This window comes from Rhinolophus sinicus, chromosome X (assembly GCF_036562045.2).
Source record: "Rhinolophus sinicus isolate RSC01 chromosome X, ASM3656204v1, whole genome shotgun sequence".
In the NCBI taxonomy this organism is placed as follows: Eukaryota; Metazoa; Chordata; class Mammalia; order Chiroptera; family Rhinolophidae; genus Rhinolophus; species Rhinolophus sinicus.
This window is the reverse complement of record NC_133768.1, coordinates 7,683,304-7,710,882: the sequence shown is the minus strand read 5'-3', so window position 1 is coordinate 7,710,882 and position 27,579 is coordinate 7,683,304. Positions and strand designations below refer to the sequence as shown.

At 39.6% G+C, this 27,579-nt stretch overlaps 1 protein-coding gene across 6 annotated transcripts in view; it reads left to right on the top strand.

Moving 5' to 3' along the window:
• MID1 (midline 1) overlaps positions 1–27,002 on the top strand; it is a 319,466-nt gene extending 292,464 nt beyond the window's left edge. For all 6 annotated transcript variants that reach the window (XM_074323499.1, XM_074323501.1, XM_019746335.2 and 3 more), the window contains exons 6-10: positions 4,223–4,350; positions 9,402–9,545; positions 19,531–19,692; positions 20,803–21,010; positions 26,245–27,002. In XM_074323499.1, coding sequence (XP_074179600.1) covers positions 4,223–4,350; positions 9,402–9,545; positions 19,531–19,692; positions 20,803–21,010; positions 26,245–26,593 — 991 coding nt within the window. In that variant the 3' untranslated portion in view covers positions 26,594–27,002. The remainder of the gene's footprint in view (positions 1–4,222; positions 4,351–9,401; positions 9,546–19,530; positions 19,693–20,802; positions 21,011–26,244) is intronic.
• The last annotated feature ends 577 nt before the right edge of the window (positions 27,003–27,579 follow it).

Sequence of the window (27,579 nt, the reverse complement as noted above, 5' to 3'; positions counted from 1 at the left end):
CTTTGTTATTCTATTCAATGGTGGAAAGCCCAGAACAAACTTTTAATGCTGCAGGCCTTCCTAAAGTGAGACTTGGATGCAATTTTTCTGCATCATTAAATCACCTATAGTAGATATGTTCGCCTACAAGCTGAATCAAACTGCAAAAAGTTTTTCAATTTAGTAACATCAAAAAAACACAAAAGGAAAAAGGGACGCAAGCTTTACGTTGTAGGAGATGCATATGCTTTGGAATCAAGTGTTTGGCTCTGTGTTCTTATCCAGAAGTAATTATGGATAGCATCGGGGCTGCTCCTTAACTCTTGAGTCTAATTCTGCTCATAAGCTCCCAGCAGGCAGGACCCACAGCCATCTTGTTTTCATCACTGTAGCCTAGCACATAGCAAACTGCCTGATATGAATGAATGAGTGAATGAATCTATAAAACAGGGCCAATTATTCCTACCTAACATGGTTATTGCAGGGATAAAAATGAAATAATGTAGTAAAAATATTAGCCCATTTCCCATGTCAAGGTGAACACACAACAAATGCTAATTCCATTTCTTCCCACTCACTAAATGGATGCAAATGGATTAGATAACATACAATATTCTCAAGCCACACTAATATACAGGTCTTTGGTATGATTGTATATGTGTGTTTATAAAATTACGTTAAATAAGCAAAACTCTTCACTAAATTCAAGCATAAGAAAGTTGACCTACTACTTATGAGAAATCTAAAATTAAAATCCCTTTTAGTAGCAAATTATCTGTGTCAAGAGGATGGTAAAGGAAGATTCCTTCTGAACAGGATCCATTTTTCAGACTCTACAAGGTGACCCCTCTGTCCCTCACCAAAACACGCAATTCAAGGATCTATCAGACTTTCCTAGTATACAAAGCCAAGAACTCCAACAGTCAACTGAATGGTTTTTGAGGTGTGCTCTGAAGGGTGGTAATTGGTATTAAAATAACAAGATTCCGGAGCCAAACGCATTTAGAAAATCCTGAGCTGACCAAAGTAAACCACGTCGTGTTTCTGTGAGACCTCACCATGTTCCCCCATGGTGATGTGCACTATATACTGCCCACCTGAGAGTCCCATTTAAGTGCCATTGTCAGGGGTCAGGCATGGGGGGAGGATATTAGGCGGGAAGGGTTGGCTGTTTGGCAGAAACTCTGTGAGCAGTGCAGCTCTAGACTTAATCCACTTTCTGGAAAACTGAACTCATTTGCTGCTAGCAACTGTCGTGGAGATTAGGGACGTCAAACTAGAAACAGAAAGAGGGAGTAATGTGCAGTCCACCCTCTTGAGCATCAAGCTGGGACACAATGCCCTTATTTGCCCCGATATGTTAAGAGCTTAATACACACACACACACACACACACACACACACACACACACACACAGAGCACAGGTATGAGTGTGAAGGCAAGGAATTGAGAAGGTGTCATGACACTGATGGCCCAGGTGGATTTTGGCAATTTATCTGAAAGGCCAGAAGATGGGTAACAAGGATTTGGAGAATAAAAACATGGCCTAAAATGTTGAATTTGGCCGATCTCCCCTTGCCTGTCACTCCAATTAAAAATTTGAAATTGTAGCCAAAGATAAATATCTTTCTGTCAAAAAACGTGTTGGTGTTAAAAACTGCAGTAATCTCCAAAGAGTCTTGCTGTCAGTCTTTGCCTCCCAGGCTTAGGCACTTTCATCCTTTCCATTCCCACTCCAAAGTTCTCGCCATCAAAATGGCAGGCATTTTTAACAGTGTCATTTGACTAAAGCATGTTTTATTTAATTGTTGGTGGACCATTGAATCAGGAGAAACTTGGGAATTCAGTCTATTTTGGATGAGCCTGAACAGTCTTCTGCCACTAAACAGGAAGTGCTAAAGCAAGCTTATCTGTTCAGAGCAATCGAGATCGTCTGTGCCGTGGGCATGGCAAAGACATGCAATCGAAAATTAGGCTCCTGTTCCAGAGTAACTCATTGCAATTCTCCTACTGGACGTCATGGAACAGAATTTATTGGAGTTTCACTTTGAAATTTTCATTTGAGGCATTCACATGGCGCTATAGCATTTCTTTTAACTTTTCTGCATTGATGCAAATATTTTAAACTCTTCAGTACATGGCATACTTTAAGGGTTTAGTAAATATTTGTTGAATAATCCTAGGATCTTTCTGAGTTTTAAGGAGTTGTTGTATTTATGGATCATAAGGAAAGCATTTTTAAAGTACAGTTTCACCATCTGTGAAAAATGCCTAGCAACCATCCCTTAATCCATTGGTTTAAATTAGCAGTTGTTAGTGACGATAATTAGCGCAATTCCTTGGGGTGCAATAGTTAGCCAACAGAATCACAACTCTTCTATTCATTGTTTCTTGGGGAAGGGTCAGATGGTGAATTGAGATTCTCCACTCTCATTCAAACACTTGAAACGTTTCTTTCCAGACTTTATGCCTCTTTAAACTTTAATCTATAGATCCTAATATCATTCCGATTATCATACTATTAATTATCCTCTCTACTTTCTTTTCTATACAGCACTGAAAATGCGCCAGAAATGGCCATTATAGAAACTTTAAGGATTTTGAGCATTTCACAGGTGTAAGTTTTTTATTGAGGTAAAATTTGCATAACATAAAATTAACCATTTTAATGTGTACAACTCAGTGGCATTCAGCACACTCACAATTTTGTGCGATTACTACCTCTGTCTAGTTCCAAAAGATTTTCATCACCCTGCACCCATTATGCAGTCACTCTCCATTGCCCCCTCCCCGAGCTCCAGTCTGTTTTTTGTCTCTAGGAATTTGCCTATTCTGGGCAGTTCCTACAAATAGATCATAAAATGTGTGGCCTTTTATGTCTGTCTTCTTTCACATAGCATAAGGCATTCAAGGTTCATTCACGTAGCATGTGTCTTCAGTGCTTCATTCTTTTTCATGGATGAATAATATTCCATTGTATAGATATACCCACAAGGGTAATTTTTGTAGCCAAGATAGATTATCTTTATAAAATCAGAAGTTTTAAGAGCCCTAAGAAGTGCAAGGGGAGATATATCTCTTGGCATAACCAGGTTTGACATTTTTCTAAATTGAATGGAAGCGTGCAGAGCTAGCATTCCCCTCCTCGTTGCTGCCAGCTAGCTTTGTGGCCTTGTATAAATGAGCATCAATGCCCTTAACTAGAAAATAAGTAACTAGATTTAGAGCTAAATCATTCCAAAGTTGTTTCCTTGCTCAAAAATTCCCAGTGCCCTACTCAGTACCGTACACATAGTAGAGCCTTGCTAGTGTGTACTGAACTTAACAAAATACCAAAATCAACAAGATTACGAGTCTAGCCTAGTTTGATATCTTCAGAAGTGGTTTGCATCCTGCCACAATTTTCTTGTTTTCAAGAGAATTACTTGCATTTTTTAATTAGTCAAAATGATCTGCTATTAATAACTGAACTTTTCAAATCAATTTGAGAGTCTCTAGCAGGAGCTTGATCCTTACCAGTACCTTGCTTTATGGTTTATAAATGACAACTCTAGCTAGCAACCCTAAATGAAGAGGAGAAATGGTGCATCCATTGGGAGGATTTGTGAGAAAGCTCATGAATATTTTCCATGGCATCTGCTGGGAATATGGTATAAGAAAATGAATACGAGGAGAATGAAAACGAGCCAGACACAACTCCTTTTTTAATGTTTATTTTAGAGAGAGGTTAGTAATTGATTAAACTAATCCAATATCTGGAAACATTCTTTTTTCATCTTCACTTTGCCTTTTATGCAGTTCGAAGTTTGGGAGAGTCCTCTTTGAAGTGGAGCAGGGTCGAGTCTGAAAGGAACAAACAGTTTCCCAGACAGATGTGTGAAGAAACGCCTGAAGCTATGTGCTTCTCGCTTGGGTTAGATGTGATGGGGCCAGGCTGTTAAATACACAGCAACATGAAATATGAATATTCTTTCACCTCCGTGGGGAATTTTTTTCCGATAGTAAAAAGGAAGGGGGAAGCCATTCTGCTGTTTTTTCCAATCCCTTTGCCTTTTCTTTAAGCTTGAATTCATTTGCATTGTGTTGCTGAGTTGTGCTATTCTGACATTCTTTTTAAACTCGTGTGGAAAAACAGCACTGATTTTTTTGGTGATACTTGTTTTCTTCGTATTTTTTCATTCCTATGCAGGTATGGTGAAAGCCATCTTGACATTTCTAAAAAGTTGTTTTGTTTAAATTACAGAGTCTCCATGGCAACTGCTTCATCCCAGGTCCTAATTCCTGAAATCAACCTCAACGACACATTTGATACTTTTGCCTTAGATTTTTCCCGAGAGAAGAAATTGCTAGAATGTCTGGATTATCTTACAGGTATTGTCTTTTGTGTTTCCTTTGCTATTGTGTATATTCAGTTGTACAAATACTTTGCCACCAGATCAATTTGCTAAAAGCCAGAGATGTAGGCTTTTGATTTAGGAATGGAGTCTAATATTCCTGAAAATATTTTTTGGTACTCTTTTTCTTCAACCAAAGTAACAGTCCAAAACTAAATTGGGGTCACAGGAAAAAAGAGAATCTGGATCATTAAAAGCATACTTCCACTATTTCCCTCACTCTCAGAATGTGGGTAACACAAATAATAGCTCTGTTGGCCATCAAAGAGATACATAGGGTAGCGTGGCTCTTTTCCATTTCATGTCACCAAAGCATCTGAGTCTCACAGTGCCTTGGCAGAGAAAACAATGGCAGCTAACTTGGACGTGGTGTGTACCTTGCTCCAGCTATCTGTATTTGTAACCTTGTTTAATCTTCACAACATCAAACTGAGGTAAAGTATTATAATCCTCAGTTTGTAAATAATGGAGGTCATCCATCTTACTAGAGGTCAGATAGCTAGGGAGTAGCAGAAGTACAGACCCAAGCTCAGATCTGTACAGCCTCCAAAGACCTCTGCTCTTTCTAGTAAAAGACTGAATTTCATCTTGGCAAAGGTCACCATGGCAAACATCCCCAAAATCACATTTGAATTCCCGGTGCCATGTTTCAATCTTCTGCTTTTTGATAGGCTTTTTTTTTTTTTTTTTTTTTTTTTTGGGGGGGGGGCTCCAAGCTTAACAAACAACAACGATAAAAGAAACCTCAGGCTACTCCTGTTTCTAACCATACTTCCAAATTTTTCTTTGCTAATATCCTCTAAAGTGGGAACTAAAATGATTTGCTGGTAGAATGTGGACTGTTTCAATGACCTTATTTGTGGTAGCCAAAGCCACTGGTGCCTATGGATTCAGGAAGTCTCCATATATACAGGGAAGCCAGATGTGCACTGAACTTAGGACATGTAGTCCTCAAGAGACCACAGCCCTAACTGAGCACAGCATCAGCTTCTCAACTCAAATTCTTTGTGTGTGTGTGTTTGTGGGAAAGTGGTTGGCAAAGGTGGAGCAGGAGAGAGGGAGCATTGTGTGATGTTTATTTTTACAGTTTGTGGATACAAAAGTAAGGAGTTCTATATTCAAGGAGCACTGTATACCCAGAAGCTCAGTTATTTTCTTTACAAGGACCCAAGATACTATTTTTAGCCTTTCTGTATTAACAAGAGAGGCAAGTCATCCCACAAACTTATCTTATGTAATTCTTCTTCCAAGCCATACAACTCCTACCATGTTTCCCTGAAAATAAGACCTAGCCGGACCATCAGCTCTAATGCATCTTTTGGAGCAAAAATTAATATAAGACCCAGTCTTATTTTACTAGAACACCCGGTCTATAATATAATATAATATAATATAGTATAATATAATATAATATAATAATATAATATAATATAAATATAAGACCGGGTCTTATATTAATTTTTACACCAAAAGACACATTAGAGCTGATGGTCCAGCTAGGTCTTATTTTCGGGGAAAACACAGTATTAAGGAAGAAAGAAATCGACTCACAAAGCACTTACCATAAAGAACCAAACTTAGTTTCAAATATTTATGAATATACTGCCCTCCCTTTTTAAGCTTTTGACTCTGAGATTTATCTAAATTAACACAATCCACTAGCACTTTCTGTGATGATACAAACATTCTATATCTGTACTCCCCATATGGTAGCTGCTAGCCACATACAGCTATAGAAAACTTGAAATGTGGCTAGTGAGTTTTTATTTTTATTTAACTTTAATTAAATGTCTTTGAAATTTAAAAAGCCACATGTAGTTTGTGGCTACTGTATTAGACAGTGCAGGTCTAGACTTTCTCCGACTGAACTGTTTTTCGTGATGGTATCCTATTAAAAATCTTCTTCCTTATATCATTTGGGAATGAGAATGGTTGCAACAACAGAAAACCCAATTAGCAGTGACTAAACCCATCAAGGAGTATTCATTCATGAATCAGGAGAACAGAGGCATGTGATCCAGGCGTGGGCAATGGGTCAGCGATGACCTCAGACCCCAGGCGCTTTCTCTTTTTCTACTCTGCCATATTCACTGTGTTGCCTTTTGGCCACATGATCACAACCTGACTGCTCCACCTGCAAACATTACACTCTAGTTATAGACAAAAAGAGAGGGGCAGAGGGGAAATGATGACAGAAAGCTGTCAGCCAAGTTTGTCTTTGTTTATCAGGGAAACAAAAGGCTTGCTCCAAAGACCCATCTAGCAATCTTCCACTTGTGTCCTGTGGGCCAGATCCATGTCACAAGGTCAAGCCCAAGGGCAGAAAAGACTGATAAAAATGTTGACGGGGCACATGGCCATTCTGTACAAAATTGGTGTCTTGTTGACAAGACTATGTCCTCCCTATTTCCCAATAATTGTTGAATGGTATTTCGATGATGTATGTCCATTCTAATCTCCATGTGAATGTTAAGTACTGAATAAAGGGGAAATTGTGAAAGTAGTTTGCACTGACTAGTAATGTGAACACCATACATCATCCCGATGGCTGTTTATGCCAAACTATAGACCATATGGGGTACCTGCTATTATGCCTTCTTAGCTGTCAACTTCAAATACAAATTTGACCCATTTCTAGACATAACATCGATCGTGGCCATAACATACGATGCTTGGCTGATACTGCCAAGTCCAAATAGTTTATCAGACATTTGTAAGCAGGAAATGAAGTGTTTGTGGAGTATTAGACCACCAATTTGTGTGTCCTATTTATGATAGAGGCAAGAAAATAACAATTCTGGTACTGATTCCATGAATATTGAAATTGGCAGCATGCTGCTGTTCTCATTTACAGTAAATTGTGTATTGACTTTTCAGGACAAACCCATTGGGTTTATAATCAAAACAGGGTTAGCCTGCCTGGCTGTAAAAACAAGATTTTTCCCCCCTATGACATGTCTCTAAGTGGTATGTCAAATTAATAACCTGGAGAGGTGACATTTCTTCCCTGATTGCAGCTACTGCCATGTGTCTCTCAGCTACTTGCCTAATTTGAACATAAGTTTTCTTTATATTTAATAATATATTGCAATGCAGAAAGAACACAATCTTTCCACAATGATTGATGGAGAAATAATTCAACGAACTATTTAGATTATGGGAGAATAAGTATTTCTCCACTGATCTATGCAGGGATGACCCCACACTAACAGGGACCACACAGAAAATAAGCATGTTTTACGAAGCAGCTGGGCCTCCCCCGTGGAATGCATCTCCTGATTGGTGTCACTGATTGATCCACATCCAAGTCAGCACATGACACTAAATCTTGCATGTGGCTACTTTGGGAGACAGACGTATAAATACATATTCCAGAAAGAATGCTCTAAAGGCTCTGTAGAGCACCCCCTATTGTAATGCGCAACTTTAATGCCGTGCCTGCCACATATAGCTATTCAATAACCAATAGACAAAGTGGGGCTAATTGACCTTATACAGCAGACATAAAAGTTACTTCCTTTGTATGATATTTGTCCTGCATATATGTCTTCAGGTAACAAAGTGAAGAATACTAAAATAATCAGTTTTAAGTTTACCATTTTCATAAACTTTCCCCCTCTGTGGGTTTGGTTAGGACTCATGAATCCTAATCAAAGTTTAGAGCAGGAAAGAGCTCTGCAATAGTGTAGGCAAAGGTTGCTACTAACCTGTAGAACGCAGGTTTGTTTCTTCTCTTGAAGTTAGGTTCTGGTGTGCAGAAAGTGGAAATGAAGGCCTGGATCGATTCTCTAAATCAGGGGTCGGGAAACTTTGACTTTAAAGGGCCAGATGGTAAATTTTTAGGCTGTGCAGGACATATGGTCACAACCACTCAACTCTGCTGTTGCGCAAAAGCAGTCATAGACAATACATAAATGAATGAGCCTGGCTGTATTCCAATAAAACTTTATTTACAAAAACAGGCAGTGGGCCAGATTTGGCCCTTAGCCATAGTTTGCCAACCTCTGATCTAAAATATTATTGCTAGTGCAAAGCAATCACTGCTTCATCTTTTTCTTGCTCACAAACTCTACTCATAAAACCAGTTACTGAAATCAATCCAGTAGAAGTCAACTTAAAATCATTATTTTCGTAGGATTTAGACTTCTCTGCTCCTGAATGTGTTCAAGACATAAAACAGCAACCTTCTCCAGCAATAAAGTTAACCAAATGCCAAGGAATCATGTTTTCCTTGGGAAAGGAAAATGTACTTCTTAGATATGATGGATTGTTAATCATGTTCTTAATTTGAAATATTACCTATAAATTGAAATATGAGAAGAAAATAAGGCCCCACTAATATTTTTTATAAGGCACCAAAACATCTAATGAAAGAAAATTTTCAAACAGTTATTTGGCTGATTTGTCATGGGATAAAAAAAGCTTCAGTATTTTTCCAATTGGGTACAATTTCAAATATAAAAGTATGTGGCATCATGTAGCTCAGAGGTTGGCAAACTTTGGCTCACAGGCCAAATCTAGCCCTCACTTGTTTTCATAAATATGGTTTGACTGGAACCTGGCCATGTCCATTTGAGTACAAATTGTCTCTGGCTGCTTTCATGATGCAAAAGCAGAGTTAAGTCGTTGCAACAGAGCCCACAAAGCCCAAAATATTTACCATCTAGCCGTTTACCTAAAAGGTTTGCCATCCCCCCAATGTGGATGAAATTACAAAAGTTTATCTTGTTTATTTTTTGTTTAACATGTTTTCTTTCATGGAAGAGAGAGTACTGTTTGTTTAACCTCCTAAATATGCTTTCAGGATAAATAGAGATAAGTCCGTACTCGCAGGCTGAAGTCACACTACCCGTCAAAAATCACAGTGATAACAAGCCAACCAAACGTTGTTTGGGTTGGGATCACCACCTCTAGAATAGTAGTCCTCATGGACCTGTTTAGAAAGGCCTGCTTTGACTGTCAGACATCTCTGAAATGTATGCCAGAGGTGTCTGCTTCTTCGTTGATGAACATTCTTGATGCCCACAGCTCCCAACCCTCCCACAATTAGAGAAGAGCTCTGCACGGCTTCCTATGACACCATCACTGTCCACTGGACCTCCGACGATGAATTCAGTGTGGTGTCCTACGAGCTCCAGTACACCATATTCACCGGACAAGCCAATGTTGTTAGTGAGTATGGCACCCCTATCGATTTCTCTGTCTGGTGACTGTTTTCAGATGGCATGTCTGAATTTAAACATCAGAGAAGACAAGGAAGGAAAGAATGTGTAATATTTATTGGTTTGTCCTTTCTAACCAAGAAGATAATAATACTTACTTGTACTATACTAGTAAAAATAACTGGCCAAATAATGATGAAAATGAATGATCTCTAGCAAACCAGAGACACGAATCTTACAAATACTGCTAAGAGATAAAAGCCAGAAACAAGAGAATATACCGTGGTACCTCGGTTTTCTAATGTAATCCGTTCCAGAAGACTGTTCGAGTTCTGAACTGTTCGAAAACAGGCACAGTTTCCCCGTAGAAAGTAATACAAAATGGATTAATCCATTCCAGACGTTTAAAATCAACCCCTAAAACTGCAAATTTAGCATGAATTTTACTATCTAATGATACCATAGATCCATAAAATTAATGGTGTTCGTAAGTCAAAATGTTCGTCAATGGAGACGTTCAAAAACCGAGGTACCACCGTATACTGTATGAGTCCATTTATATATTCATAACTTAAAGATAAAAATAAACTGTTTCATTTAGAGATGCATACATAGGTGTGAAAACTATAAGTAAAAGTCAGGATGATGGGTACCTCTGAGATGGCCAGGGAGTGGCACCAATGGGAAGAAGTATATGGTGGTTCGTGGGGTTAACACTTTTTGGGTGGGAGTTACATGGTTTAGTCATTGTGTCATACATTTAATTTTCTGTACTTTTCTGGGTGTTATTTCAATTTTTTTAAAAAAGGATTAATAAAATGAATAGACAAAGAACACCAAATACATGGTTCCGTTCGGAGATGAGCAGGCCCATCATTTAGAATGTTAGTAATTGGCCCCTGTCGGGGAACAATTTCAGACCTTACTTGAAACAGAGAGATCCCTCTCTCACTGGGGCCCATGAGCTATTTGGTATCGGAGACAATTCGATGATCTCACATAGCAGCAGTATCTGTCTAGAGAGATGGTAACAGAGAAAGCACTCCTCCCTATCCATAGAGTTCTTTAAATTCAGTTGAGTAAATGGCACAGGACCAGATTAAATGGCTTTTCAAGGAAGCAAGTTTGAAACTTATTTAGCAAATAAAAATATGTCAAAGTAGAACAGAATAGAATAACAGTCACTCAACAAAGAAATGTTTTAAATAAATCCGTATCAACTTAATGCACTTTTATTGTATTAACCTTTTATCTCTTAACTACACTGTTCTTTCCTAGCACAAGTAAATCTAAGGCATGTGATACTTAAAATAGAAATTTGATTTAGGATTAATTAAAAGAAAGGTGCAGAAAGACCCCACTTCTAAGCAACTAAAGTTTAAATGACCCATACCAACAAATGGTTTCCCCTGCCTTCCTTATATCCCCTTTTCCCAGCTTCCCCTCCCTAAACCCCTGCCCTTCTACTCCCTAATTGCCCTGCCTTGGAAACTTTTATTAAAATCTCACCATTTTCCAAGAACGTGTAATTTTGGAGTGAAAGGAGGAAAAAAAATGAAACGTTGAGAACAGCTTTGGTAAGCTGCCTGAGTAGGTAGGAAATATAGAGGGGGGGCAGAAATGGTGGGTGCAACAAAAAGGTCTTGGGGTAAGTGATGATTAAAGTAAGTCTTGAAAGAGAGTGGGTAAATATCAGCAAGTTAAAGGGATAGCACCACACAGCTGTGTCATCGTAAGCAAACCTCTAGAGACAACATGGTAGGGCATATTGGGAGATCTCATCTAGTTAATCCTGGCTGGAGAGTTGAGTGAGGAAGGGGAGACAGTGAGAAATGAAGGTAGAGAAATACAAACCCATTCTGGTTCAAGAAGGCACATGTTCTTAATCATCAGTCACTTAATCCTAACCCACAGATGAGCTAGACCACGGAGGTCCACCCAGGCCACACCATGTTTGGATTTTACCCTGTGGGCTTGGGAGTCATGCAGAGCAGTAGTGTGACCAGATGTACAATTAGAAGCCGACTCGGGCGGTACTGTGGAGGATGGAGTAGTACAGGGCAAGACTAGAAGCAGAAACATGAACCAGGAGATTTGTAGTCACTGACAGAGGCCAAGATAGCCAGGACCTGCAAATGGCACTAGAATGGAGAAGGAAAGGAGAAGATAATTCCAGAAAGCCTTCTCTACCTCTGGCCCATATTTCCAGGAAACATCATTACTGTCCTCAGATATTTGAAGTGCTTTAGGGGGCAAGTCTGAGACGCAAAGGGATAGCCATGGTTAGGCATCATTTCGCCCTCCTTCCAGGATTTTGGATTCTTCTGGTATCATTCCTTACCCCAGTTCTACATGCCCTGCTACAACTCATGAAGAAGTAGTAATTCTCTGAAATCTTTCATCTTAGTAAGTAATGCATGAACACTAATGATATATAAAATGTATAGTGAAAATTGGATGTTTTTAATATACCAGCCACCTAGGGTCCAGAGTTACCCACTGCACCAATTCCATTTCTCCTGCACCTTTCCTGACACAGTCTATTTATAGTCAAGGATACACATACACTCACACACACATATATACATTTTTAGGAACACAAAAGGTAGCATTGCCGTGCACAGTTCTTTACATTGCCTTTTTTCACAAAATATTGTACCAAGAGACTGTTCTATTTTAGCACAAATGAAGAACTACTTCATTCCTTTTTGAGGCAGCATAGTATCCTATTGTAAAAATGTACCCTAATTTATTTATCTCATCTTCTATTGATGTGTATTTAGTTTGTTTCCAGTCTTTGGCCCTTATACACTATGCCTCAGTTAATATACTTGAATGACTCTCATTTCACACATGGGGAATTACATCTATAAATTGATCTCTGGAGATGGAATTGTTAGGACAGAGATTATTTGCACTTTAATTTTGGTTGACATTGCCAAATTGCCCTTCAGAGATGTGACATGATTTTTAAATGCATTTTTTCAGGTGTATGAGCTTATATTTCACAGATCTAGGATACATATGCCATAAACTTAACATGAAATTAAAGTCTAGAAAGATTATGCTTCACCACAAAGCTGAAATACAAATTATAATCACTAATATCATACTAAATAGTCACTCTTTCTCAATTGAGAGCAATTTTGCCCCCAGAGAATATTTGATCATGTCTGTGGACATTTTTGGTTCTCAAAACCTAGGGGAGGAGGTGCTACTAGCATTTAGTGGGTAGATACTAGGGATGATGGGAAATATCCCACAGTGCACAGGAACATCCCACACACACACACACAAAACAGAATTATCTGCCCCAAAATGTCACTAGTGCTGAGGTTGAGAAACCCTGATTTAAAGCAGGGTTAAACAAATCGCATTTACATGATTACACTCTAAATACTGAGAATATAATTGAACATACTAACCCACACAGTACTATGCTATATAGCATGGAAGGAAAAATACAACAAAAAGAAGCAAGTATAATTTATTTTTGCTTCACTTAAGGAATTACTACCTCAATGTTGTGGGATGGATATTTCTAGCATATTGGATAAACTGAACCAGATTTTATCAAACATTCATTTGCAAAAGATGAAATTCAAAAGATGGTCAGAAATTCCAAGGCAGAGGAAAGGAGAGCATGAAGGTCTGAGAAGAGCAGGTAGAAAAAATGGAGGGATGATTCATTGCAAAAAGTGAACTGGGATCAATAAGCATTGCGTCAGACTAAAAAAAACAGAGGTTTCTGAAAACACAGAGGATTGAAAGAAGCAACATCTGTTGATGAGTAAATAATGTAATCAGAAAAAGAAACATTTAGAGTCATTTTATACCTAAAGGAAGCTTCTTGGCCCACATAAGGAATGTTATGTTTCTCTGAAATTATTTTTGCTTGATTCAGGAAAAAATTTTATCAGTTGCTGTGTAGGAAATTTCCCAAAACTTAGCCGCTTAAAACAATACCCATTTATTATTTCAGTTTCCAAGGGTCAGGATTTTGAGCAGTTTAACTGGGTCCTCTTCTTAGGGTCCATAAGGCTGAAGTTAAGGTATTGGCTGGGCCACATTTTCATCTGGATGGCCAATTTATGAAGAATCCACTTCCTAGCTCCCTCAGGTTGCTGTCAAAATTTATTTCATTATAGTTGTGAAATTCATGGCAGCTTACTCTTCAAGTCTTTCACCTCTAAACCCTCCTTTAAAGGGCTCATTCGATTAGGTCAGACCCACCCAGAATAATCTCCCTTTTGATTAACTCAAAGTCAACTGATTAGGGAACTTAGTTATACCTGCATACTCCCTTCACTTTTGCCATATAATGTAATATCACAGGAAAGATAAAGGTAATGAGACTTTTGCCCTTTGCCATATTCTGTTAGAGGTCCTGTACACTCAAAGAAAGGGGATTACACAAAGTTATGACCAGTATGGAGTGGGAATCATGGGGGCCACCCAAGCGTGTTTCCACCATATATGGTTATCTCTCTCCTGAAATTTCTTGAATCAAATTATCATGGGCATTTGGACAGGACCGGTGGGCCCTGTATTGGTTGGCTTTTGCCAAATAGCCAACAACCACAGAACCTAAGTAACATAGAACAATACATATTTATTGCTCGTGCGTGTGGAATCAGCTCGGGGTCTGCTAGGAGGTCCTGCTGGTCTTGAGTAGGCTCCCTCACACATCAGGCTGATAACTGGGGCAACTCAACTGCTACACAGCTCTCTCCTGCGATCAAGCGCAAGCACGTTCTGGTGACCGCAGAGGTGAAGGTGGAAGGGCAGGCCCCGTTGCACACGTGCTTTTTAAGCCCCTGTCTTTGTCATGTTAGCTGACATGCCATTGGCCAAGCAAGTCCATGAGTGAGCCCAGTTAGAATGAGAGAGCCTACAAGGTTACATGGCAAAGGGAGTGGATACAGGAAGGAGTAAGGAAGTGGAGCCAGAACCCTAACGAATACCAGCTCTTCACCCCACCCCCAAAACTAAAGAGAGATATCTATTCCTTGAAACTTTCAGTTTCTCAGCTGGCTAATTGTGACTAACTTGACTTCCATGCTGTCGGCATGGAAAATAATACCAAAACAAGACGCAAAAATGGAATAGATGAGAAAGAGCCATGCCTACAGAAATCTAACTACAGCAACACTGTTGAGCATAATGAACTCAGAGCTTTATGCTGGCTGATTCCAGAGAAGGTGTTTTGTTCTCAGAAAACGGCTGCTACAAGAAAATAAATGCAGATGGCTTAATGGAGATTATGGACTTGCCTTATTTAATGCACGGGTGCCAGAAAGGCCCATTCTCCCAGGATGGATGGAAAACAGTAAAACTGCAGGTGCTCATCTAACTGGGATGCTCTCATCAGCTTGTTAGTATCGGGATTTGTTCATCTCTTTAATGTCCATTAAACCAATGTAGTCATGTCCTGATACCTACAGGATCAAATTGCAACAAGGAAAGAATTTAGATGAAAAGGTAACTGAGATGCAAGCATTTTCAAATTATTTTCTTCTTAAATATTATCCATATTTGTAGTGACTGAGGGAGACCTGGATTTGAATCCCAACTTTGGACTTCACTAGCTCTATAATTTTGGGCAAATGATTTAATGTCCTCTGAATCTATTTTCTCATCTGTAAGAAGAGGTAGTGTTTTAACCTCACAGAGTTAAGATGTCAGAAGTAAAGGCTTTAGCTCTGTTTGCCATAGTGGTAGCACATAGATATTGAAAGTTATTATTTTTACAAAAATAAATACAGACTATACCCACCCTGTTGCATTGTGTAAAGGCTGATATTTTTTGTCGTATGATAAAGGTCAATTGTGTAATTTGCCAGGATTGTCTACAGGATAGCATTTTACACAGTTTTCATGCGAAAGGCCTTCCTTGAATGGTGTTTGTCCATCTGTCCTATCATTTAGAGGAATATTCTTTGCAGATCTTATATTGAAGGACAAGATCTAATAGTTTAACTCTACTGCACATTAGAAGAGGAAATGCTCAAAAACTGGCTGTCGCTCCTTATGCCACTAGGAAATCTACTGTCTCCAGTTCATGGTTCCTTCACTTGTCACAATAAATTCTAGTTAATTGCCCTCAACTGACTTTAGTGAGAGAGAATTACGTGACATCTATAGAGCTTTTTAATCTTATAAACATGTTCCCAATAATCAAATTCATACATTCAAATGCAAGATTAATGACATTACTAATTTTTTATTTTTCATTTTTATTAACACTTGTGATTATAGATGTTAATGAATTTCTTGTTAACAAATAGATATATATTTAATTTTACAATGTTTTTCATGTTTTTCTTTCTGAAACTACCTTTAACACATCATTTAAAATCTTAAATTGGGACCTTTTCCCAGCAGCCTACTTTTATTATCAGCAAAAGTCCAAAGATTCATTTTTTCAAGCCTTCATGGCAAAGAAGTTATCTGTATTTCATTTATTTTAGTCATTTTGAAAACATTCATGAAAGTTATTAAACATATACTTTTTTATAAATAAGAAGGAAAAGAATGTTCACTCCTGGCCAATTTGTTAGACAAAGGATGTTAGAAGCTGGTGTGCAGCCTCTCCAAAGGGTGTCCATGTTGCATAATGTTTTATACATAATGTTTTACGGCAAGATGACAGTTGTTATGCAAGGCCATGAAATCCCAAATGTAATTAGGATCTTGTAATGAGCAGCATTATGTAGGGAAATGCTTCTGACCCATTGTGAACGAGAAAAAAGTGTACAAAATTGAAAAACTAAATTAAGTTTCATTATGGACTAATTATCTTCCAAGTTCCATTGTTGTTTTAATACTTCAAGCTGAACTGGAGAAGGTGAACATTGGACTACCCTCAGAGATGATTGAAAACTAATTTGGAGAAAAGTGAAGTTTCAGTCAGGATAGTTAGTGGGTGTTTCATAAAGAGATGAATAAAACCTGGTCAATAGTCCCGACACAGTGGGATATCGAGGCAGAAAAGTCTGCGCTTGGCGCCATATGCAAGAAGTTAAGTGGTGCTGGCGCAAGACCAACATTAGCAACGCAATAATGATGTACTCCAAGGCACCCCACTTACTCCAGCCCCCAAAAGAAAATGGTTGATGTTGCTTTCTTGGCATTTTTAATCAACTCCTCAATTATTACCCTGGCAACAGTAATAATATAAAGTTAAGCCTAAACAGTAATAGTTGTTAGTATTCATGAAAGTAGATTGTCCTTGTGTAAAGCCATCCAATGAAATTTTACTACTTCATAAACATTTTCTTTTAATATTCAAGGAAAAAATTAGTGACCTCTTCAAAATAATCAGGATAGTCAGGGTCCCGTTTTTGTCTGGAAAATGTTCCTGAAACGTTAAGTCTTTTTTGTTGGGTTAAGACTTTGGATTGGAGGCCAAGTTGTAGTTTGCAGCAATTCCAGACATCTGCTTTATGATGTTGCTGAAAGCATTCCCCCACCACATTAAACCCAGCTTTTGGGTTGTACAGTGATGTAAAGTTTATTGAAACATTTTTACGTTTGCTTTCTTTGACCACAATAGTCATTTTACTGTAACATATGCAATTAAACGGGAACACTGTAAACACAGTGACATTGATCGGATTATCATTGATTCTACTGAATGCTGTTATTGTTTTCATTCCTAGATCTTTGTTGACAAATCTAGGAATACGAGTGGATTATCCTAGGTGATAGAAAAGCTCATTGCTTTTGTTTCATTACTATTGTAATATTATTAAATATCTAAAGTGAGTTACAGGATTCTTGAGGCCCAGAGCTCAGAGTTCAAAATAACCCTTCTTTGGTTGAATCACAATCTACTATTTGGCTGTGGCACTATCCAGAAGTCGAGTTTATTACAGCCATGTTCAAGAAGAAGGTAAGGTGAGAAATTACCGAAAGTGACATGTAGTACGGAGAGCCCCATGTTACTAAACGATTTGTGGATGTTTTCCTGGGTCTCGTAGAAGTGAGAATTTGTAGGAAAACAGAAAGCTAAGAGTTGGGGAAATTGGGGGTAGGGTGGGGGGTGGTTGGTGCCTTAGCTGCCCTGCTCTATCTCCAAACATGAACACACACACACACACACACAACCTTTTCTGTGAGTCTCACATTATTTCCTTGCTTTATGCTGGCTTTGTCATCTGGCAGCCCTCCTGGTGAAAATGTTTCCGGGTGGAAATGTAAAGAGGTGACAGAAAATTCACAAAGTCATATATGCTTTAAAGACTCACGGAAGTGTGCCTGAAAATACTGTGCATCCAAGATGATACAAATATTATGAGGTGAATTTTCACAATTGACAAAATACTTTTAAGTTCTTATCAACTGTGAGACTACTACGAACAATGTTCAACTCAAAAGTTGGAGAAAGTATTTAGTAGGATTCAAAGACAGACTTCACGGGGTGTGAATACCTTGAAATGCTATGCAAATATTTGTGGGTTGGTACGGATATGCATATGTGAACTTCTTTCTACAGAAATGTTTTATTAGATTCTCAAAGAGGTGAGAGGAAAGAAAGATTAAGGGACTGCTTGAGAGTGTGGTAAGGTATAAGTTGCCTCAAGATCAAAAGAACTAACCCTTTGACTTGCAAATCCACTGAAAGGGAAGGAGGGGGAAGTGAGTTTAGAGCCGCTCCGGAAGTGGAGGGCCCGGCCTCTACCAAGAACTGGTGAAGGAAATTCACCAGAGTCAGGAAACTTCATGACAGCCCAGTCACCAGGGAGCTGGGGAAAGGTTCTATTAGAGTGGAGATTGATGGGTAAGAGAAGAGAGTTGAGCCCAATACCAAAGAGATGTTTTCAGCATCAGCCAGCTGCAAAACAAAACAGGCTTCCCGCATGTTCTTCCAAGCATCATAAATTCTCAGCCTGCTCTCTAACCCACATCCTGCAGAATGCAGCCAGAGTAGCAGCCCCACTCTACTCTGAAACCAGCCATACTAGTGATGCAGCTGGTCAAAATCCCTATTGATGCTTTTCTAAGACCCACGCTGGGTCCTGAGCTGCCCGTGGGTGCCACAGTTTCAGGGTTCTCTTTGGAATATGTCTCCTAAATCGGATAACTACAGTCATACTAATACTGGATCACAAACAACACCGATGATCATTTTCTTAGCTCCCCTGTCTGAAGTTGGCTTGGAATTGGCCAGTCTCTGCTGGTCTCACTCCTTCACTTACTGGGCATTGTCTGGGCAGTAGAGCTGTTCCCTGTGTCTCTTATCCCGCTGGGAATGTTCTCCCCATGGCAATGGCAGAGGCACAAGGTGCCAACAGGAGCTCTCAAGACCTTGTAATGCCTACTCTTACAACTGGCACCTTGTCATTTTGGCCTCATCCTATTGGCTAAAGCAAGTCACATGGCCATTCAAAGCCATGTGATAAGGGAATATATCCCATCTCTTTAGAGGAAGCAACTGCCAAGTCACTTAGACCTGGATCCAGGTTGGGATGATGAAATAGAGGCAAAAATGCAATCTACTGTATCTACACTAGTTAGGTCAACTTCTCGTACATAATCAGGTCTCTTCTCACCTTCTGTGAGTCTCAGAATTGGTGAGACCCCAAAACTTAATGATTATCATAATGAGAATGGAGGTGAGGGTGTAGGGGGAAGAATCAGTGGTTACTTCGCTGCTTTCTTCTCATCCGCTACAGCACCTAATAACGTATTATGCACACAATCCATGCTTCAGATCCCGGACAGAACCACCTTTGCTGCTCCTATAGAGACTGAACAGAATTTGCAATATAAGAATTTTAAGTGGTTTTTCCATGTAGAGCACACATACGAATATTTAATAATGAATACAGATTGACCTCCTACTGGAGGCAGGACACCAAGCACTCAAGTTTATTGGTTGCCTCCCTAAGAGGTGACAAAGCACTCTACTTATGGTTCAAAGCGCCTAAAATTATGTCCACGTTGCCCATGCTTGCGCCAAAGAACTGCACCATGTCTGCTTTGCGTTGTAGGTCTGTGTAACTCGGCTGATAGCTGGATGATCGTACCCAACATCAAGCAGAACCACTACACTGTGCACGGTCTGCAGAGCGGTACCAAGTACATCTTCGTCGTCAAGGCCATCAACCAGGCCGGCAGCCGCAGCAGCGAGCCCGGAAAGTTAAAGACAAACAGTGAGTGCTGTGAGCTCAGCACAGCCGTCGTCTCTCATCTGCTCTCCTTTCAGCTGCCTCTGTTCCCCCTTTCCTTTCCTGTCTTCTGTCAGACATCGCCGACAGCCCCCAAAAAGCAAATACAGAACCAGTGGAGAGTAGTGGATTTTGTATCAGATACCTCTGGGTTCCAAAACTGACTCTACCCCTTAAGGACCGGGAGACCATTAACCTCTCTGCACTTCAGACTTCTCATTTTTAGAATAAATAATCCTGGAGGAGTGCTTGTGAGAATTACAATATATGAAATCTAACACATACTTGGGGCTCTGTAAATGGCAGATAATGTTGTTTTCTGTAGCCGATTAGCAAATGAATAACTCTCTTCAGTTCTTTATTTTACTCCTGACATCTGCCTAGGTCTGTGGTTCTCAATTGTGGGTGATTCTGCCCCCTGGAGGCCATTTAGCAGTGTCTGGAGACATTTCGGGTCGTCACAACTGAGGTGGATGCCACTGGCAGCTAGTGGGTGGAGGCCAGGCATGATGGGAAACGTCCCACAGTACGCAGGACAGCCCCACAACAAAGAATGATCTGGTTTATACACACGTCTTGTAGCACTGTCGTCTCTCTCTGTCCCTTCCCACATGTGTTTTGTTTTATCTTCTTTTTTCTTTACATCTTTTTGATCTAGAAATATCATGTTCTATAACATGGCATTTCTTTGCATAAGACCTCCCAAGAGAAAGCAAATTGGACTGTGTCAGTATGGTGCCTTGTTATAAGGGTAGCCAGCCAGTCAGTGGGAACAATTAACTGTTTTTCAGGAGGACTCTCATTTAACCCAAATCCTTTATTTGACTCCTGATATACTTGTTTAAGACACATACTTTTAATCATTATGCTGATTTCTCCTGTCAGTGTTTCTGCTGGTAAAGAAGAAAACGTTTTTGGACATTAAGTAGGAAAAATATGAATAAATGCACACACTGAAGTCAACTCTGTAGCATATAACTTTGTGACATGTCATGACTGTGTTTTTAAAATCTGATTCTGAATATATATTGTTGGTCATGTTAAAATCAACATCCTTTTCCTCTTCCTCTTTTTGTTTTATAAACTTTTTTCCAGGCCAACCATTTAAACTGGACCCCAAATCTGCACATCGAAAGCTAAAGGTGTCCCATGATAACTTGACAGTAGAACGCGATGAGTCATCATCCAAAAAGAGTCACACACCTGAACGCTTCACCAGCCAAGGGAGCTATGGCGTAGCTGGAAACGTGTTCATTGATAGTGGCCGGCATTACTGGGAAGTGGTCATAAGTGGAAGCACATGGTAGGCAATTATATCTATTGTCCCGATTATAGAAAGGCACATCTCATTCTGTACTTTGTCAAAGCATCAACCCATACCAGGGTCCATCTTGAAGAATAATATGCAGAAAAGCTTTATCAGTCAGCTCTTGCTATAGTAATCCTGCATAACAAACACCCCAAAACTCAGTGGCTTCAAACAACAGCCATTTATTATTGCTCACCAAACAAGCCCAATTATGTAAGCACACCTCAAGGCTCTGCTTGCATCATGTCTACTAACTTCTCATTGGCTAGTCCCATGGCCAAACCCAAAGCCAGTGGTGTGGGGAAGTATATTCCTCCCACAGAGGTGAAAGGAGGGGGTGAATATTGGCCAAGCAATCATCTAATCTACCATTCAGTCAATAAGAAAAATAACTTGTTTTAAGTCCATCCATTTTTTATTTATGGCAAGAATTGCAGCTAAGATGATAAGAGTCCTGATCCCTGGGAGAGCTAGTATGCTAACACAACTCTTTCATGCCTTAAAACACAGGGCAGCCAACCCCAGCTCTTGGGCCAAACCTGGCGGGCTATCTGTTTTTGTAAGTGAGAGTTTATGGGACAGAGCGACACCCATTCTTTTCCATCTTGTCTATAGCTGCCTTTGAGCCACACAGCAGAGCTGAGCAGTTAAGACAGAATCCAATGGTCCACAAAACTGAGATATTAACTCTCTGGCCCTTTAAGAAAAAGTTTGCCGATACCTACTCTAAAATATTATTCGTCATCATTTTAAAAAAACTAATTTCTGTTGCCTGTATGTTTTGTGATTCTAGACTGGGCCAATTGCTGCAAGTGGCTGAGAGCAAAGGGCTGGGGAGAAGCAGTGCTCATAGACTGGGAATCACTTCAAAAGGTCTGGTAGATCCAGTCCAGTAACTGCAGCCCAGTGAGTTCTCTAAGCCTAAGGACGAAGGTCAGGGTGCAGTCTACATTGGAATCAGTTTACCTTGCCAAGTTAACCTCACAAAGCTGACCTTGCCTATTGCACAGCCACGAACTGCACCCCTTGCTCTGGCCAACTATCTCACAAATACCTGTTTGCTGTTGCTCCAAATGGGAGCTATTTTGTTTTCATTTAACCAGCCCTCATCTAGCCACAACTATGCGCCAGGCACTAGTCTAAGTATTTTACAAATGTTAACTCATTTATTCATCTGAACAACCCTACGAAGGTAGGAGCTAGTATCCCATTTTACAGAGGGGATGGCTGAAGCACACATCCAAGGTCACAAGGTCACAAAGCTCATAGGTTACGTAGCGGAGTTAGGAACTCTGCAATCAGGGTTCAAGCTCCTAACCAAGGGTCCGCAGACGTTGTCTGCAAAGGGCCAGAGAGCCAATATTTCTGGTTTTGTAGGCCAGATGATTTTTGGTGCCACTACTCAACTCTACTTAGAGTAGGAAAGCAGCCATAGACCATACATACATCCGCGAATGGGTGCGGCTGTGCTCCAACAAAACTTCATTTATAAAAATAAGCAGAGGGCCAGATTTAGCCTGTGGGTTATAGTTTGCTGATCCTTGCTCTTAACCACCATGCTATATTTTCAAAACATTCTAATTACTCTTAGGGCTTACAGGGGTGTACTTGATAGCTTAATCCTTGCTTTAAAAAAAGAAAACACCTCAAAACGGTATAACCTGAGGATGATGAATGTTATAGCAGTGTTCCTTTTGAGATAAGGATGCTAAAACACTTCTTAGTTATTTAAAAAAAAAGTTTCAATTCAAATTTATGTTAACTAATACATTGCATCTACATTTCTTTTAGTATTGGTACAAGTCAACTGAAATCTCAGAAGTGAAATTACAAGTTTGGGTATCTCATTTCTCCCAACAGTGGTACCTATATTGGCCAACCAAGTAGGCTTTCTTCTGTTGTGATCCTCACATTTCCTTTGCCAGAACCTTTCCCTGTTCTAAAATCCTGTTGGAGGATGGAGAACAAATGCTTCCACCCTACTTGGCTCTGGGCCATACTGGCATTTACAGTTTTTAGCTACACTGGGGCAAGATAAAAGCCCAAAGGAAAATACAATTAATTTTTGCAGGTGCAAAAGAGCAAACATTTCTAGTTAATTAACATGTTATATTAATCTGGGATGGAATCCAGTGTCTAAATAATTACAAGCCCATTAATAATTATTTATGATAAATGATACCTGATCGTTATGATCTCATTCCCATTGATGAATGGTGCGGGAAATTCCACCAGACCAGTTATATAAACACAGATCAACATTACCTTGAAAACACCCTCCAGATGTCAAAACCAACCCATGAGGGGGGAAATTTTTTAAATTAATTGCCACACTTTGGATTTTCATAAACCTGATTTTGTCAATTTCAGAAAAAATTCTCATGTAGAACGTAGCTTAATATTTCCTCAGAGGTGTTACCGAGGAAGGAGTGACCCATATGATCAAATGACTGTGACGCTTTGATTTGCAACAGCTAATGACAACATATATTTTCTCATGAAATATAGTCTTGACTTTAAATTAACATGTATGTTATGATCCATGCAATGGGCATGTTAACATTGCTCAGAGGAACACAATTTTTATACTCTTTTAATTCTCTGAGACTCACTGTGTAACTTAATGGAACATTACCTTCTGCCTGCACCTTTCAAGTTCAGTAGAAACATGTGCCTAGTTTTACAGATTAATGATAATATAATGGTATTTTCCCTTGCTTAATGGACTACACACGTAGTTATTTTCTTACTCTCTAATGCTGTTAATGTGCACTTGGTATTTTATAAAATTGTGTTAACTAAACATGGGTTCACCCAGAGATTACTGGGCCAGAAGTCAAGGGGAAGGGGGCAAGATCCTGGATTTTGCTCCTAATTTTAACCTTCTCTGTATTTTCCCATTTGCTAAATGAAGTCAGTCATATCTGCAGCAGCTACTTCATAGGGGCTTCAGTTAAGGTTCAAATGGGAAATAAACGTCAAAGTTCTTTAATAAAACATAAAAGTGGTGTGCAGCAACAAAAAGGAAACAATACAGACATACAGCTATTTTGTGATGCAAACGCAGGTTCCAAATTATCTACCAGGGCATAGAGAACATCTATGGGGAAAATACTTAAAATCGCAAAACAAAACCCCTTTCCAAAATGTCTCAGTTAGGGTTCGGCAGAAAACCAGAAGTCACTCTAGGTACTCCAAGGAGGAAGAGAACCAGAGGCTCACTGGAGCCCAGGAAGGGCTGAGAGTACAAGTTGGGGAGGCAACTGCCCCAGTCCACGAAGCCTTGATGAGCTGTGGGTGCTGGAAGGCTACCCACAGCCCAGAGGCAAGTGTGCCCAGGTGCTCACCCAGAAGCTTCCACAAACCTCACCACTGCTGTGTGCTGTCTGGAAAAGAGTGTTTCCCCTCCCCATAGAACTTCTGGATCTTGCACAAGGGCATCACAATGGCGGAACCTGACCCAGACTCCTAATGCAAAGAAGATTCTGGAAAATGCAGCCCCAGATTCTCCCTGTGATGTAGGGCAGGATTTATGAGAGGGAAGAGGGGAGACTGAATTGATGGCAGACAGATTGCCACACTGGGCTTAATGGATTATCAATTCCATTCTCTTTTAATTCAATGATGACATGTTATATTCATTTTTTAAAACACAATACTCTTAATTATATTTTAAACCCAACATGTGATTTTTAAAAGAATCACGTTTTATCAAAGACCAATGAAGTTTTTCTCTCTGAATTCAGTAAGGTACCATATGTCAACATCTAGTTATACTAGTTTCTGCGATAACATTAAAAAGTTAAATCATTCACTCTTGATTCAGAATGATGGGTTTTGCTTATCTAAAAAACTGAAATACTATACTACAAATATTATGGAGGCATACCTTAGTGAGGTGAAAAGAGATTAAGAAACTTAGAAAACTGTAGAAAGAATTCTTAACATTTTTTTGAGCAGTGAGAGGACATTGAAATAACGTTAGAATAACCAGGATATCTATCTGCTCAAAGACATGGAGAACTTTTAAAAGTGTAGTAGGAAATATCATCAGAAGGGCTCTTGGCCATGATGAATTACACAATTTCTGGTGAGGGAAGGCATTAGAGGGTGTTGTTTCAGTTTGTGGCCTTTTGAGTCATCCTAGGTTTAAATTCTGATTCTGTTACTTATTAGTAATGTGTCATTGGGCAAGTATAATAAAATAACAGTTACAGAATATTCCATGTCAGGCCTCGTGCCCAGAATTTTACATGTATTCTTTCCTTTACTCCTCAAAGATGGAGGCTGCCGTTATCTCTGTGGTATAGATGAAAAAACAGGCCGAGGGATGACAAGGAACTTACCCTATAAATGAAAATTATTCTCCACATTTGCCTTTTGCAAAGTAGAGAATGACAGACATGGCGTCGGCTGAAAAATTCAAAGGTCAAAAGAAAAAGTCTAAGATGGTGCTGTTCATGTAGCCATGGGCCACAGGCAGCCATTTAATTAATTTAACTTCATTAAAATTCAATAAATTTAAAATTCAGTGTCTTATTCTCAGCAGCCACAGTTCAAGTGCCTAGTAGCCACATGTGGCTCGTAGCTACCATATTGAACAGAGAAGAACATTTAGAAAGTTCTACTGGATGGCACTGGTCTAGAGAATTCATTGTGTGGTCTTCATGAGGGTAAAAAAGGCAGCAAAACACGAAGTTCAAATTCTTTTGTAATGGTCAGAACTGAAAACAGGAATGTGGGTAAATACAATGGCTCCTTTCCGCTCGCTGCTGTGTTTCCCCGAAAATAAGACCTACCCTTAAAACGAGCCCCAGTTAAGATGGTCAGCCAGATGGACACATTTAGTACATTATGACGATGTTTCAGAAGAAGATGACATGGCTGTATTTGAATAAATGTAGATTGTTGTACATGAAAAAATAAGACCTCCCCTGAAAATACGCCCTAATACACCTTTGGGAGCAAAAATTAATATAAGACCCGGTCTTATTTGTGGGGAAATAATGGTGTAAGACCCGGTGTTATTTTTGGGGAAACATGGAGTATGTTTAGAAGGCAAGAAGATAAGGAACACGTGTCAGGACTCTTGCCAAGCTTTCAGTGAAAGAGAATGAACAAGGACAACAGAGGATCACATTCTTGTGACCCCTGAGGACCAGAGAAAAGATTTCACATACATGTACGACGTGCTCACTGTTTTCGTTGTTGCTGTTTCGTTTCTGCAGGTATGCCATTGGCCTTGCTTACAAATCAGCCCCGAAGCATGAGTGGATTGGGAAGAACTCTGCTTCCTGGGCACTGTGCCGCTGTCACAATAACTGGGTGGTGAGACACAACAGCAAGGAAATCCCCATCGAGCCAGCCCCGCACCTCCGGCGCGTCGGCATCCTGCTGGACTATGATAACGGCTCCATCGCTTTCTACGATGCTTTGAACTCCATGCACCTCTACACCTTCGACATCACATTCTCGCAGCCTGTGTGCCCCACCTTCACCGTGTGGAACAAATGTTTGACCATTATAACTGGTCTTCCCATCCCAGACCATCTGGACTGCACAGAGCAGCTGCCGTGAGCACCTGGCCATGTGGAGCTACTTTCTGGGGAATAGAAAGGGTCGTGGCCACCATTTAGGGGACAAAGAAAGCACAAGCTTCCAGAGTGTGATTAAATCTCGCCAAAAAAGTGTCCGGAAATCAGCTAAGATAGGACTCAAATGGGCGATTTCCCCGCTCTCCCTTTTACTGTGTTTTGTGTTAAGTACAGACTTTAATAATTTCTTCAATTTTTTGTATTTACAGGAAAATTTATAGATTATTTATGAAAGAAACATAACCAGGATTACACCTCTTAGGAATTTTTTGGTTTTGCACAATAAGAGGCCCATACGGTTAGCAGCCTTTATTTCTTCACAGTCTGTAACAGTGCAAATAGAATATACAACTACTTTAAAAATAAAACATAGCTTTGAACCTCGTAGGGAAGTAAGTGGGCTTTCTTACTCTGGTTTATTTTGAGGTGTTTTAACTGTGATGTCACAAGCTTTTACTGGATCAACTCAAATGGAGAGCGAAAAAGAATGGAAAGAATTGACTTTGGAGCTTGGAATCTGCCATGGCTAAATCTTTAATTCCCTCTGATGGCTAGTGGGATAATGTTGGAAAGAAAAGTTCTGAAACCTTTGGCCATATTTCACCCTGCTTTTCCCAGGATGAAGGATTCTGGGAGAACATTAAGAATGAGATTGCAATTGAAAATAGTCGCTTTGAATCCTACTGGTTATTCCAAAATTCAAGCTGATTTGTGTTTTATCAGAAGTAGGATTCTATTTCCTGATATAAATCTCTCATTCTTCTTTTTAATAGTTTCTTTAGGCTTGTGAAATTTCTTCATTACATTTATAGCCATCCTATTCCCCCCACCCAAATCATTTTTCTTTTGTCACTGGTGCTGAGGAAATAAACATTTTCTGTCACAAATGACAGCATCACTATGGATTGATTTTGCTCTCCAGGACATCAACACATGGCCCCAACTGCCACTACCATGTCCAAATATAAG